Here is a 14,221-nt window from a genome sequence, read left to right as displayed (position 1 = left end):
ACTTTGGACCGTGGTCCTCACGGAGAAACTCGGTCCGGCCCGCACGAGTTCCCCGAAAACGTGCGGACATTTCTTCATCCCAAAGCACCGGTTCTCGCCGGCGGGCCTATGGCCTGACCCACCAACGGTAGGCCCAGTAAGAAATAAACGTCCTAGAGAGTAGGGGCCATCTCTCCCCAGCGAAAGTGGAACGTGTGTGTCTCGGGCCTCCACCGATCCACCGAGGCTGGTCGGTAGGGAGTGGTCTCGCTGAAGGCGCTTGATCGGTGTGCCTACTCGCTCACCGATGACCTCCGACCTAGTGGCCTCAACCAACCGTGCAAAAGGTAGAAGTCCAGCCCACTTCAACCTACAAATTCATATAAGAATCCAATTAGTATGTGCCGAGTACTTCAAATTGAATATACCAAATAAATCTCACATACCTCCGAACCCAACCGGGTGTATCTGCCAATTTTGATTACCCCCGCGTGTCACCATTGGTGACAAGCTATTAGGATTGGCCTCTAGCTTGGCCGCACGGTGCGCCCTCTCAATGTCCCTATTGAGCAATGATCTTCCTGCCATTTCTGCAAACAACAAAACAGTCGTTTCACCTTCTGTATCTTCCTCTTCCATCTGGTTCTGCATGTATCCATTTTCTTCGTCACCATCAACCTCACCGTCTTCTCCTACGTAACCATCACCCTGACCACCATAAACATCTTCCGCATGACTGCTCTGTCTAGGCTCGTAACCACCGCCACCACCGGGTGCTTGACTGCTCTAGCCTGATTCATAACCACCGCCACCGCCCGGTGCTTGACTGCTATGGCCTGATTCGTAACCACCTCCTCCACCATAACCGCCTTCAGGAGGCGCTACCTCCTTCACCACCGGAAGAACTAATGCCACAGGGTTAGTTCCTCTCCTATCAGACCCTTTTAACCAGCTCACCCACTTAGAGGTATCATCCACTGGCGGATCTACAGGGTGGCCAGGGTGGTCCATGGACCACCCTGAAATTTTGATTCGGCCCATATAGCATGTAGAAAAGAAAAAAGAAAAGCCCATCAATGTGCAAACCCGCTCGTGTCTGGACTTGGACGAGCGTCCAGCGACAGGATGCACGGAGCCGAGACCGCTGGCCGCCGTCCCGCCCGCCTCGCGCACTCGCCGCCGGCTCGCCTCCACCCTCCAGCCAACCTCCGTCCAGCCTCCGTTGCAACAGCAGAGGTCATTCCGCTCCCCTGAACCCTAGGCAGAGCAGCCGAGCAGCCGAGCAGGGAGGCCGCCGGCGCCGGCGACCGGCGTTCGTTACGGCCCGGCTACGTTGCTCCGGCGGTGTGGAGAAGGCCAGCATCAAGCCAGCAGCTGAGCAGCCCCCAGTTCATCCTCCAACCGTTTAGGTAATTTCAGATTTATGCCACTGTTATGTCTAAATGTAAAATGATGGAAGATGGAAGATGGATTGTTTAGCAATTAGGAATTTAGGATTGATGTCCAATTAAGTGTAGCCACATTGAGAGAGATACTTTCTCCAAAGTGGATGAAGAAGATGTAATTGAGACTTTCATGGCCATGACAAGGTGTAAGCCCCATCAAAGGTAGTCTTTTCTTTGAGCTTTTGAAGATATGTAAGTCTATTTTATGCAAAAATCAAACTGAATTATGAAATGTTGTGAACTACTATATATGTCTAAGATCATAGTGTTATTGTCACATTATATGCTAGTATGTCTACATTGGTTTGTTTGTGCCAAAAAAATTTTTTTTTGAAGATGGACCACCCTGATTTATAATCCTAGATCCGCCAATGGTATCATCTACAGGCCTCAGATACCATAAAATGTTTGATAACGACTTAGTCCATAATGCATGCACACCCATTGTGTGCACTTCAGGATTAAGCCCGAAACATTCTGTCAACCAGTCCTTCACCTGCTCAATTGTCCATGTTCTAGGAGCAGTCATATTCATCTCTACAGATTTGAACTCACTCAGATTAACTCCCATTTCATCTGATCGGACACTACCCATACCATAGTAAAATACTATCTTCACTACATCTGTCATCTTTGCTCACCTAAAAAAAATTACGTCCGCGTCAACTACTAAAACCAGCCCACATAAATACACTAACACTAAAACCAGCCCACATTAACCTACACAGTTAACACTACTATGCAAAGATTAGGGTTTACCCTTGTACGTGAGCAGCCTCTCCAACTGCAGCAGCACGAACAACACGACCAACACGCAGCACCTCAGCACCACCACGAACCATCAGAAGCTCAACCCCTTACACCACCACCAACCTCCACCACTTCATCACCATTGCTGCTAAACAGCACCACCAATCCTCTCCAAAACCTAACCCATCTGTAGATCGAGCTTCCCTCAACTAATAGCAGCAAAATGGTGAAGTTTTATTGGCTAAATCACTAGGGATCTGCGAAATATGGTGAAAGCGGGGCAGGAAAGAGAGAATGGAAGAAGAGAGGAGAGAGGAGGAAGAAGAAAGAAGAAAAGGGAGGCCGGGGAGAGAGGCGCGTCTGCGCGTGGCCGTGTCGAGCGACGCCTGCGCGCGCGTGGCCGGGCCATGCCACGCTTTGGCTGCTAGCGTCCGATCGGACTGCAGCAGACCGACAGGGTGCTGTCGTCTGACGGGGCACCGCAGTGGCCTGCAATCGGCCTGCTGTGGTCCGATCGGCCCGCTCATGTCCGATCGGTCTGCTGCATGCCGACAGAGTCACACTTTTGGAATTTTTTGAAAGCGCGTGATAGTCCTGGAATTAAATAATTAATTCGTATTATTTAAAAAAAATCGCGGATTCCATATCGGGTTCTAGTGGGACTTGCTACGTATGAAGCCCACGACGGCGAAGGAAACAGGACCTGGACATACGGACGAAGGCGCACTTTATGATTGACCAAAGCGTAAAACAACGGACCAAACCAAGGAAACGTTAGCTCCTTTATTATTAGGTATAAATATACATCAAATTTAGATAAAGTTGAGACATCATTTGTGAGCAAAGAGAGTAGTAAAATATCGTGACCATTTCAGTCAATCAAATATAACCTCCCGACCATTGTGACTAACTAAATCTTGCATATGTCTCTACACAACTTCATATTTCATATTTTATGCAATATGGGTCATTCTGAAATTTTGCGTTATTTTTCTCTATTTGATCTGTTAATCTTGAACGATATCACTTCTAAATTTTGTTTCCTGCCGAATTAATATAGCTTCTAATTTCTATCCCTTTCACTAAGTTGAATTCAAACCCTCACTACATTCAATTCAAAAACTATTCGCGGAGTGTGCATTGCACGGGCCTCGGGCCTGGTTACTAGTACTTACTATACGAATCCAATAGTTATCATACTGTAAAAGACAAGCTTGAAACTCGATAAATGTGCGCGCCACGTAAATGGGGACAGAGAGAGTATTTAGAAAGACTAACCCATTACTACAAAGGAATAATGTTGAGCTTCTCATAAGAAAGAAAAAGTTACGCGAACGTTGGTGTCTTTTTTATTTTACTATTTTCGAAATGCATGTTTATCCATTTGTTGTTTTGTACTCTCTCCGTGAATAAGTGTACCTGTCTCTTGTCCTAAGTTAAAAGAAAGTAGAGTAATTTTATAGGGAAATTTTCCAATACCTCGAGTTGGAGTGCATGCACACATTGATTCAATCAGCATTTATCCGCAGGCAACTATATATCTTTTTAATCCCTAGAATAAATCAACGAAGAAAACTATCCTGGCAAACTCTAAATTCAACATGAGCATGAACACAGCACTATCAAAACCATAACATTGTCTAAGTGGTACTCCGATCAAGAATAAGTAGATTTGTTACAACAAAATGACCAAAGATAATCAACCACATAAGTGGCAGTTCAGCAAGTGATTCACCATAGCAAACTCTGAATGTTTCCACGACATACTATTCCTACCACATGCTCAAATGAACACGGATAACCACATAGTGCCGATTTAGATAGCAGTTCACGACAGCAAACTCTGGAATGAGTCCACGACATCCTCCCACTTGCTCTTGGGGCGTCTGGTATCCTCCGGAAATCTGCCAAGAGTGGTGTTGAAACTGACGTTGCTGACATCTGGCTCTGCATACCAGTCAATTGCTTCTGCATCAATGACATGCCTCCTAGCAAGACCCTGCTCAGGTGTGTGACCTTGAACCAAGGCGTTTTCCTGGTAATTGAGAACAAGCGAGCTGACATTCCCATTCGGGCAATCATAACCGTAGAGCGTGATGCTGTGTTCAGGCTGAATCGACTCCTCTTGGCGGGATAGGCGCGACAGCCTTGTGGGAGCATCCCACCTGCGTGTGTAGGGCTCAAGTGGTGGACGGCGCTGGAAGTAGTGAGACTGCACTCGAAATGATGCATGAAAAGGACCTCTGTCAATGCAGTCACACAAGTGCTCGCGGTACGCCATGGATGCCTCAATCTGTTTGGTTGTTGCGCCCAATTGCAGCGGAGCGGCCTTGTAAAGTGTGGAAGTAATGCCATGAGCATAGGTGGTGCGACCAGCCGTCGGAGGTGACCGCTGATGGTGATATGGAAGCAGGTAACCTTCGAGCGGGATTCCGACAGTGGCCGCCAACAGCCCCAAGCCGATTTCACTCGAACCAGTTTGAGTCAGCACCCCATGTGCAGCAGCCATGTGGATGAGTTCAGTAAGGTTCACCTCGAATGAGGCAGGATCATACCACAAATCTTCGTCCAGCTCAGCTTCCTTCTCGTACCATATCCTTAGCCTCGCCGTGACCGACTCCGAGAACGACTGAACACAACATGAGCCATCTGAAATGAAAGTGAGAGGGTTAATAAGCTATTTCATTTCGGCACTGAGCTGCATCGTGAACAAACAAATATTGTTACCCCAATAAGAATCAAGGCCGTTAAGTCCTGCTCCTGTCAGGAGTCCATGTGGTTGAGGTCTGGGCGGAGGCATATACATCTCCCAGTTCTTGGTTCCGAAAGGACGCCATGTTCTGTTAAACGAAGCAAGGGGGTACATCTTGGTCCGCTGTCCAAATTACAGATCTGAAATCAGCGAATTTCGAGCAAGACCATACACTGCAAAAAAATAAAAAATAAAAAAGGCATGGACTTTTGTTCATACCAGGCAGGGTGGGACGGGGCGTGCGGGAGGCGAGCCGGTACTAGAAGAAGGATTCCGGGAAGTGGAGGGCGGCGGCGCGTTAGTTGGGGTCGAGGCCTGGGCGACTGGCCGTCGATTGGTTAGAGGAGGTGAGAGGCGGGCGTGCGGGCAAGAGAACCGGCTAGCTCAGTAGGATGGTGTGGAGCGGCCGAGCGGAGGACCGCGGCTCGCGAGTGGTGGGTTGGGAGACATTTTGACCTAGTGCCCCGCCGGGGACGGAGACGACGGTCGAGAGAATGGTTGCCGCCGCCGCCGAGAAGGAGGGGAGAGCAAGGTTTTTGCGAACCGGACCAGGGGCGTCGGGGTCCGGTTTGGTTTGGTCGCACCGGTATCTTGGGAGATCCGGGCCTAGGCGCCATGGGCTACGGGCTGATGATGATGGGCTGAAAGTATTAAGCCGCATCTGGAGAAACTATGGCCTTCTCAATTCCTGGCCGTCGCGCGGGATTCTGAAACGCCTATGTAGAATTCGGGCGCCAAAACAACCGCCGCAAATGCCGTGCGTACCAAAATACTTGGCTCAGTTTGGCAGCTCCGTTTTACATAAAAAAAACGAAGTATTCCAGAACCATGGTATTTCGACATACTCCATCCGTCTAAAAATAAGTTTGGCAGCCCCCAAGCTCCACCCCTCCTCGCCGTCGCCGGATGACTTCACCGGGCTAAGCCCGTGTGGAAGACGGCCGCGGCGGGGCCTCTCCCGCGCGGCCGCGCGCGTAATCGCGGATCGGGCGGCGACCCTGCTCCGGTTGGGGAGGCTCGGCCCCTGCGGCGGCGGCCGGTCCGGCGGCTCCTGGCGGCCTGGAGCCCCCCTCGCGCGTGGACTCCTCTGCTGCGCCTCCGGTGACTGAGCTCCGGCTCCCCTGCACCGGCCCGGCGGCGTCGACCCCGGCAGCCCTGTGGCTGCGGCTCGTCGCGATGGGGTGGGATGGCGGCCCCCCTCCTGCTTTGTGGTGCCTTTGTGCGGGGCTGGCGGCCTTCTGGCTGTTGCTGGTCGTCGACGGCGCCCTGGAGGTGGTCGCCAGATCGTGCAGGATCTGGCCCGTCGACTTCGTCGGCGGCAAGGTCGGTGGTGGCCCTGCTTCGCGATGGCACGGTCGTTGTTGCAGGTGTGTGCGGGCCAGTGGAACTGCAGGCTGGCTTCAGCCAGTTGCGTGGGGATGGTGGCCTTGAAGTTCCGGGCGAAAGTCTGCCCGGCTATGTCCGGCCGGCGGTGGCTATGCCCGCAGGCGTTGTTCCCTGTTGGAGGCACCGCCGTGGAGCTCCCTTGGCCTCCAAGCTCGGATCAGGCTCTTCGGGTGAAAGCTTTGGCCCTGTTGGGTCGGGCGACGGGCGTCGTCTTACGTCGCTTACCTCCTTTGGGGCGTCGTCTAGAAGACCTCGATCACATATGCACTTCCTTTGGGCTGGACGCACACAACTTCGCGGTTGGCAGGTGTCCAACCGGCGATGTCGGTGTTCCGTGTGGCGGCTTCTGTGGCAACGATGGCGTTGAAGAGTGATGGTTTGGTCGCGGCAAGACCTTGTTAGTCGGCTTGGCCCGGCGTGCCCGAGTTTCCTCCATGCTGGTCTTCCATTGCTGTGGAGTCGGAGCTGCCATGTTCTTCGAGGTCTTCTCTTGGGCGGTGTATGATGACCTGGGGCGGTCCAGGTGAAGTTCATCTTCGGCGCGGGTTTTGTGCATCCCCTCGCCGGAGCTCGTCATCCGAGTCGGAGCTTCATTCCCCTACACGAGGAGCCACCTGTTTGGCATTGGCCAGCTTGAACCTCGCGGTGCCGCTTCAGCAAGGTCTTCTTTGGTGGTCGCTTCTTCGGGGAAGTCGGAGTCGCTGCGGGTGCGGAGTGATGACGATGACGCCGGTGAGCAACCTCGACGATGATCTTCACCTAGGTGGTGGTTGTGCAGCTTCGGTGGGTTGCCAGGGTGGTTATGTGTGCCCATGCGACGGTCGTGTTCCATGACGGTCGGCATGGGTGTTTGTACTGGTTTTTGGTCGGTTTTCCGTTAATAAACTGACCGCCTATTCTTCTCTATTAATAAACCGACGCCGAGGTAGAAGCCGACGCAAGTGTAGTAGCAGAAGTTGTCGTAGACGCGTCTGCCGGCTCTTGCTCCGGGGTTGGGGTTGCTGCCGCCGCCTATGTCGCTGCCTGGGACCCCGCCTCGGACGCCGTCATTTTGGCTTCGATGTCGTCGAGGATCTGGCCTTTGAATAAGTTGTGCGCCGCCCGTGTCCGGGGAGACATTCCTTCTGTCGACGCTCTCAGCAGGGACATGTCGTCCCTACGTTTCTTGAGCTCCATCTTCTCCTCTTGCCTCTTTAGCAGCGCCGCCCACCTTTCGTCGGCCTTTTTGTCGCGGGAGAGCAAGGTCGAGGAGACCTCGACGAGGCATTTCGTGATCGACGCCTGCGTCTTCTCGGACGACGCAGTGTCGGCCAAGGCGTCCTTGGCAGCCTTGTTGCCGATAGGACGCCCTGCCGACATTGCCAGCGGCGCATCCAGATCAATGGCGTCTTTCCCCTTCAACAACGACAGGCGCGTCAACCGCCATTTCTCGTTCAGTTTGAGCTTGCTATAGCAATGCGTCAACGTGAAAGACTTATGCCCTTCCGAGTTCCTCCGGTACATATACATGGCCTTGTCAAACTAACCAAAGGAAACACAATCATTTCATCGAACAAAATGTAGGTGCTGCAAATTATCTAACAAAGAGTCGTACCATTTGGCTGATGTTGACACCGCTCTCGCCTCTGGTCTCGATCTCGTGATGGAACCCATGGAACATGTTCACCGACGCCTGGATGATGGCCCATCGCGTCGACATTGCCTTTTGGCTCCTCTTCATTGTCACTTTGTTGTAGTCGCTGTTGATCAACTTGCGCTCATTGAACTCGGCCTTGATTCTCGCCCAATATTTCCCGTACTTTTGGTTGGCGCCGATGATGGAGTCATGGCTCACCGTCGCCCACGACTCGCACGGACATTGATCCTCCAGAGGCGTCCACTTGGGGCCTCGTGTGCCCGACGCCTTCTTCTTCTTCTTCTTCTTCTTCTTCGTCCTCACGCCGTCCGCGTCTACCTCCACGAGATCATCGTCATCGGCACCCTCCTCGTCCTCTTCCTCGCCGCCCTCTTCATCCTCGTCATCGTCCTTGTCGTCGTCCTCCACCCCCGTCCTCTTCCTCGTCCTCCTCCTCCTCAACCCCGTCCTCCTCCTCAGCACCGGCGCCATCGAATTCGAGCGGCCCCTGCGGCCAGTGAAAGGGTCGCCGTCCGGACCGGGTCCTGGCTTGCGCTGCTCGTATGTGATGACCCACAAGTATAGGGGATCGCAACAGTCTTCGAGGGAAGTAAAACCCAATTTATTGATTCGACACAATGGGAGCCAAAGAATATTTGTAAGCCTTAACAGCGGAGTTGTCAATTCAGTCGCACTCGGAAACAGACTTGCTCGCAATAGTTTATCAGTAGCAACCGTTTTATAGCAGTAGCAGTAGTGAAATATAAGCAGCAGTGTAATAAAGACAGCAGTAGTGATTATAGTAACCAGCAGGATTAAAATATTGTAGGCATAGGGATGGATGAACGGGCGCTGCATGGATGAGATAACTCATGTAATAATCAAGACTAGGCATTTGCAGATAATAATAAAACAATATCCAAGTACTAAACAACCATAGGCATGTGTTCCATATATAGTCGTACGTGCTCGCAATGAGAAACTTGCACAACATCTTTTGTCCTACCAGCCGGTGGCAGCCGGGCCTCTAGGAAAACTATCGGTAATTAAGGTACTCCTTTTAATAGAGTACCGGAGCAAAGCATTAACACTCGGTGAACACATGTGATCCTCATATCACAGCCTTCCCCTCCGGTTGTCCCAATTTCTGTCACTTTGGGGCCTCGGGTTCCGGACAGCAATATGTGTATACAACTTGCAGGTAAGATCATAAAACAATGAATATCATCATGAATCAATAACATGTTCAGACCTGAAATCATGGCACTCGGGCCCTAAGTGACAAGCATTAAGCGTAACAAGTTGCAACAATATCATAAAGGGATTTCTATTTTCGTGCCCTCGGGTCCTTAGTTGTGCTCAGTTTTCCCCAGCTCCTTAGTTTTTCCTCAGTTTTACCCAAGCCTTTGTCTGAAACCATCACACGTGATGTAACGGCTGGTTGCCCGACGGTTGACCGTTATCTTCTGACTAGTGGGGCCACGTACGTAGAGCCCGCAAAGACACGTCAGACCATCCATCTTTGTTTGACCGTAAGCATCGATGTATCCCTGACCAAAACGCTAACGAGTGGGGCTTCGGTATATCGAATGACAAGTGGGGCCATGACGCTGATACAAGGGGCAATACACGGGTAGGATTAGATTTTTAAATGAAGCTCTACAGCGATGGCACGGAGGAGGTGGCATGCGGGGTTCCGAGATGAGATCGACGTCCACAAAAAACTGCATGAGGCGAGACCAGACGCATTAGATAGATATGAACTAGACGCGTTTAACCATGCAAAGAAGAGAATAAATGGTCGACGACATCGACGACCACCTCAAAACTTTGACTGGCCGTGTCGGACACGAACGCGAGCAATGTAGAGAAAACTAGTGTCTCTCCTTTCTGGCGTGTATAGGTGGGTGCTAGGAGAGTGTGGTGGCGAAGGGAAAGACCTCGCGGCGGTCCGTGGCGTCCAAAGATAGCGGGTCGGCGTGGCCGTGCCTACAGCGGCGTGCATGCATGTTCGGCATTGGCATCAGCATGTACGTTCGGCATTGGCCTCGACGGTATCTCTGGTGTGTCAGTGATCGAATGAGGGGACGGGATTGAGGGTGCATCCCGACGTTGACCTAGTAGTGGCGGCGAGCATAGCCGTTCTGACCATGCCGATATCGGCATCGGCATCGCATCGTTTGGAGGCTGTGGTGCTCGAATCAAGTTGGGATTTGTTTCTTGTAGGCCAAAATGAATTTGAAACAAGTTTCATGTTGAAGGTTAGGTAACGAAAGTTTGTAACTATCCCAAAATTATAGGGAAAAATTATACTAGCGCCATGGTGAGGTTCTTTTTGATAGAGCTATACAGTTGGGAAAACTTTTTTGACACTTTTTAGATAGGGTTCCTTGTTGTTACACGTATGGCATCATGTATGGAAAATTTGGGGTCATTTGGAGATGTTCGAAAAAATCACTTTGCTTAAGCGCATGCCGTTTCGTCTCGCTGAAACCAGCTTTTCTAACAAGGTGATTTTTCTACCTTCTCTAAATAACCTCAAATTTCATACAGCTGATCTTCTATACATAGATAGATAGATTGTTTCGTTTTTACATGTTTTGAACTTTTTATTTCCTTTTATAATACCCAATTGATTTTCAGGTCAAAACCTCGAAAAACAGCATCATGTATGGCATCATTTTCACCCTAAATTTCAAATTTTCTGAAACTTTCCCTTTTAGATATTCCTTGTTGTTATAGGTATGCCATCATGTATGCCAAACTTGGTTAGGTCTCACTGAAACCAGCTTTTGTAACAAATTAGGTTTTTTCTGCCTTCTCTAAATGACCTCAAAAATCATACGTGATAGGTTTATCATTCTATACAAAGATAGATGGTTTATCATTTTTTGCGTGAAAATTAATGGCTACAACAAAGGGAATCGGTGATGGTTTATCATTTTTTTTGCGTGAAAAGTAATGGCTACAACAAATTGTTGATGGTTTATCATTTTTTTTGCGTGAAAGTAATGGCAACAACAAATTGGTGATGGTTTATCATTTTTTTTGCGTGAAAAGTAATGGCTACAACAAATTGTTGATGGTTTATCATTTTTTTGCGTGAAAAGTAATGGCAACAACAAATCGGTGATGGTTTATCATTTTTTTTGCGTGAAAAGTAATGGCAACAACAAATCGGTGATGGTTTATCATTTTTTTGCGTGAAAAGTAATGGCTACAACAAATTGTTGATGGTTTATCTTTTTTTGCGTGAAAAGTAATGGCAACAACAAATCGGTGATGGTTTATCATTTTTTGCGTGAAAAGTAATGGCAACAACAAATTGGTGATGGTTTATCATTTTTTGCGTGAAAAATAACGCCTAAAAGAGTTTATAATTTTTAGCGCGTGAAAAATAATACATAAAACCGCCCTTCAGCATACTTAGAGGGTGGAAGCTAATTAACCGCCAACAGAGAGAGAGGGGTTATCCTGTCCGTTCCCTATATCATACGATCAACGGTCGGCGAGCACGATCCGCGTGACATGGGATAGACCAATCGTGGCGATGTTGCACGTCCGCGAGAATTTGTGAAGAGAGAGGGAAAAACCGAGTACTATCAAGAAACCAAGGGCACCCGAGTAGTAAATAGACTAAGGGATTCAAATATGAGATTTAAAAAATGGAAAATGTGTGTTTTGTACAATGAAACCCATCTTGGCCTACCTCAAACTATTTGCAATACCAATATACATCAGTGTGAGAATTGTGGCCTCATTTAGACAAAGTATGATTTGAGGGAAGCTGTTTTGGGAAGGGCTTATTGTGGAAAAACCATGCACCTTCATAGCTACTAGGTGATTTGAGAAGTGGCAATTTGTGGTAAAACTTGATTTATCTATGATTTATCTATGATTTGAGAAGTGGCAATTTGTGGTAAAGACTCCATGAGTAAGTGCCACTCTTTTTCGGATTTTTTTGCACATTAAATGACTCATTTAACTAGTTAATCCCATTTGTTGACTCTCTCGTTGACCAGCCACTTGAGGGTAAAACTGAGTATATTGCACTAGCCAGTATTAGCACTCGAGGGGAAAATTGAGCACACAAAAAATGCTAGTATAAGACTCGAGGGTATACCGGAGTATATCTAAATTTCCAGGGTTAGACTCGAGGACACGTGCAATTGTTGACGCGTAGACGCGGGTCGCGGTGGAGAAGTCGAGACGTGCAATCGTGGACGCGTGTCGCGTTGCGTAAGTCCAAGACGTGCGTACGTGCACCCGTGCACGCGTAGGACGCGGGTCGCATTAACCACCCCTCGCCTTTATAGACGCCTCCTCGCACTCTCTCTGTCACTCTCACTCGCTCACGCATCGCCAACTCTCTCACGTCCCATCATCTTCTCCAAAGCAAAAAACCCTCTCCCTCTCCCTCTTCCTCTTCCTCCGCCGGAGAGATGGACAAGGAGAATGCCAATCCCATCGTCGAGGTAGGCTCGAAGTGCGACGCCTCCATCTTCGGCGCCGTCCCCTCTATGGACGTCGCCGCCGCTGCCGTCGCCGGTGCATCGGAGGCTGCTGCCGCCGGTGGCAGTCAGATCCCGGCGGGATGGGACCCCTACGACCCCGTGCCGTACGTCCCGCCCCCGAACCCCTACGACACCTCCCTGGAGGACCCATGGAACGAGGTAACTACGGTTTGCTTCCTTTTTGTTCCCCATTCCTTTTTGAACCCTATTTTTGCCGGTGTAGATGGATCTGTAGATGGATGAGTATTGGGCTAATATTTGCGCCGATTTTATTCCATTTTGTTTTGATCACTTCTTGATTTCGTTTAAGATTTGGGGTTCGGCTGTTCGGTTAATTTATGCAAGTAATATTGGATCTCAATCAGTTAATTTATGCAAGTAATCATGGGATCTCAATCAGTTATTTTATGCACTAATCAAAAGATATCAACCGTTTAATTTTGCAAATAATCTGGAATGTGTTCAAGTTCAGATCTAGTTCAGATCTAGAATCTGTTTCTTTGCCTATGATGAATGGTTGGGATAAATTTTTACAGGGAGGGTTCAGCGAACCATTGCTGTGTACAAATCTGTTGTGCATGAGCTTTAGTTCGCTAACACCTTCCCTGTAGATATATAATCATGTCCACTCTAACTGAGGTTGACTCTGTTTTTCTTAACTTTGTTATCATGCACGTTAGTCATCCTTGCAACTCATTCACTAGTTTCTGTTTGATATGGATCAGATGTCTGGCAGCGACGTCGGCAGCGACGAAGAGGAGTAGGACGTCAAGACTCGCCAGGTGCTGCGGAGGCTGCAGGTCGGCCGAGACATCTCCTACTTCGCCAAGGAGGTCTACAGGTGCCCCTTCGCACCAGGAGACTCGGTGCCACGGACTTCAACCGCCTCGTCACGCATGCCGAGAACATCAGCACCACCTTCCCCAAGGTCGGCACGACGGTGAACGTCCACTCCTTCCGCGCCAAGCACAGGGCGCTCGGCATGCACCTCCTCGCCTTGCAGGCGGGTGGAGATCTCCGCGGGCGCATGCCTCCGCTCAAGCCCAAGGCTCCCAAGGGGAGCAAGAGCAACAAGTGGAGGCAGAGCCGCATGGGGTAGGCAGAGTCCTGGACGTGTGCTGCTGCTGCTGCCTCCTAGTTTGTTGTTGGGATCCCTTTGTTGTTAGCTAGGGATCCCTTGTTGTTATTTTAGTATGATGGTGCTGTGAAGAACCTGTTACTATGTTGGCTGCTGTGTATGCAACTTATTATCTATCCATATTATCTAGGGATTATCTATCCCTAGTCTACTATATTTTGTTGGCCGTACTTAGTTTTCTTGATTTACTATGACTGTGAATTTATCGTACATTATCCTGGAGATTTGCTTCTAGATTTAACTACATACATATGGACCCGTAGGGAGTACTAGATTTGCTGCCATATTGGGCAAACAACGAGGGCCAAAAGGCACAAATAATTGAAGAAAGTCAGAAATGCAAGCTTCTCTAGATTTTATACTAATTTGGTGAAAAGGACAGAGAGAAAGAGGGGGAAAAGGTGCACTTAATAATGCCAATTTGGGGTCGAGAGAGACAGAACCCAGCTCCTGCTCACGTGCAACCAAACGCTTCTCGTCCTGTCCCACGCGGTCCCTTTCCACCAGCCCCACGCGACGCGGGCCCACACGACGCGGCCCCACACACTACAAGAAAAGTTCTGATAGACAACGTCTCAAAATCATCCGCTAAGGGGTATTTTTCGTCGCCTATGGGCCTAACCCGACGATATGGGTTCGTTG

General features: G+C 49.5%; 1 protein-coding gene across 1 annotated transcript; it reads right to left on the bottom strand.

The window, feature by feature from the left end:
* Positions 1-3,933: 3,933 nt before the first annotated feature.
* LOC124670094 lies at positions 3,934-5,258 on the bottom strand. Its single transcript, XM_047206601.1, has 3 exons — positions 5,146-5,258; positions 4,902-5,049; positions 3,934-4,823 (listed from the first exon to the last, which is right to left on the bottom strand). Exons 2-3 carry the CDS (start codon positions 5,038-5,040, stop codon positions 4,003-4,005), a joined length of 960 nt encoding a protein of 319 aa, XP_047062557.1. The 5' UTR covers positions 5,041-5,049; positions 5,146-5,258; the 3' UTR covers positions 3,934-4,002.
* Positions 5,259-14,221: the final 8,963 nt, after the last annotated feature.

This window comes from Lolium rigidum, chromosome 7 (genome assembly GCF_022539505.1).
Source record: "Lolium rigidum isolate FL_2022 chromosome 7, APGP_CSIRO_Lrig_0.1, whole genome shotgun sequence".
Taxonomy (NCBI): domain Eukaryota; kingdom Viridiplantae; phylum Streptophyta; class Magnoliopsida; order Poales; family Poaceae; genus Lolium; species Lolium rigidum.
Note: the sequence above shows the minus strand (reverse complement) of the source record. Positions and strands in the feature narration are given on the sequence as shown.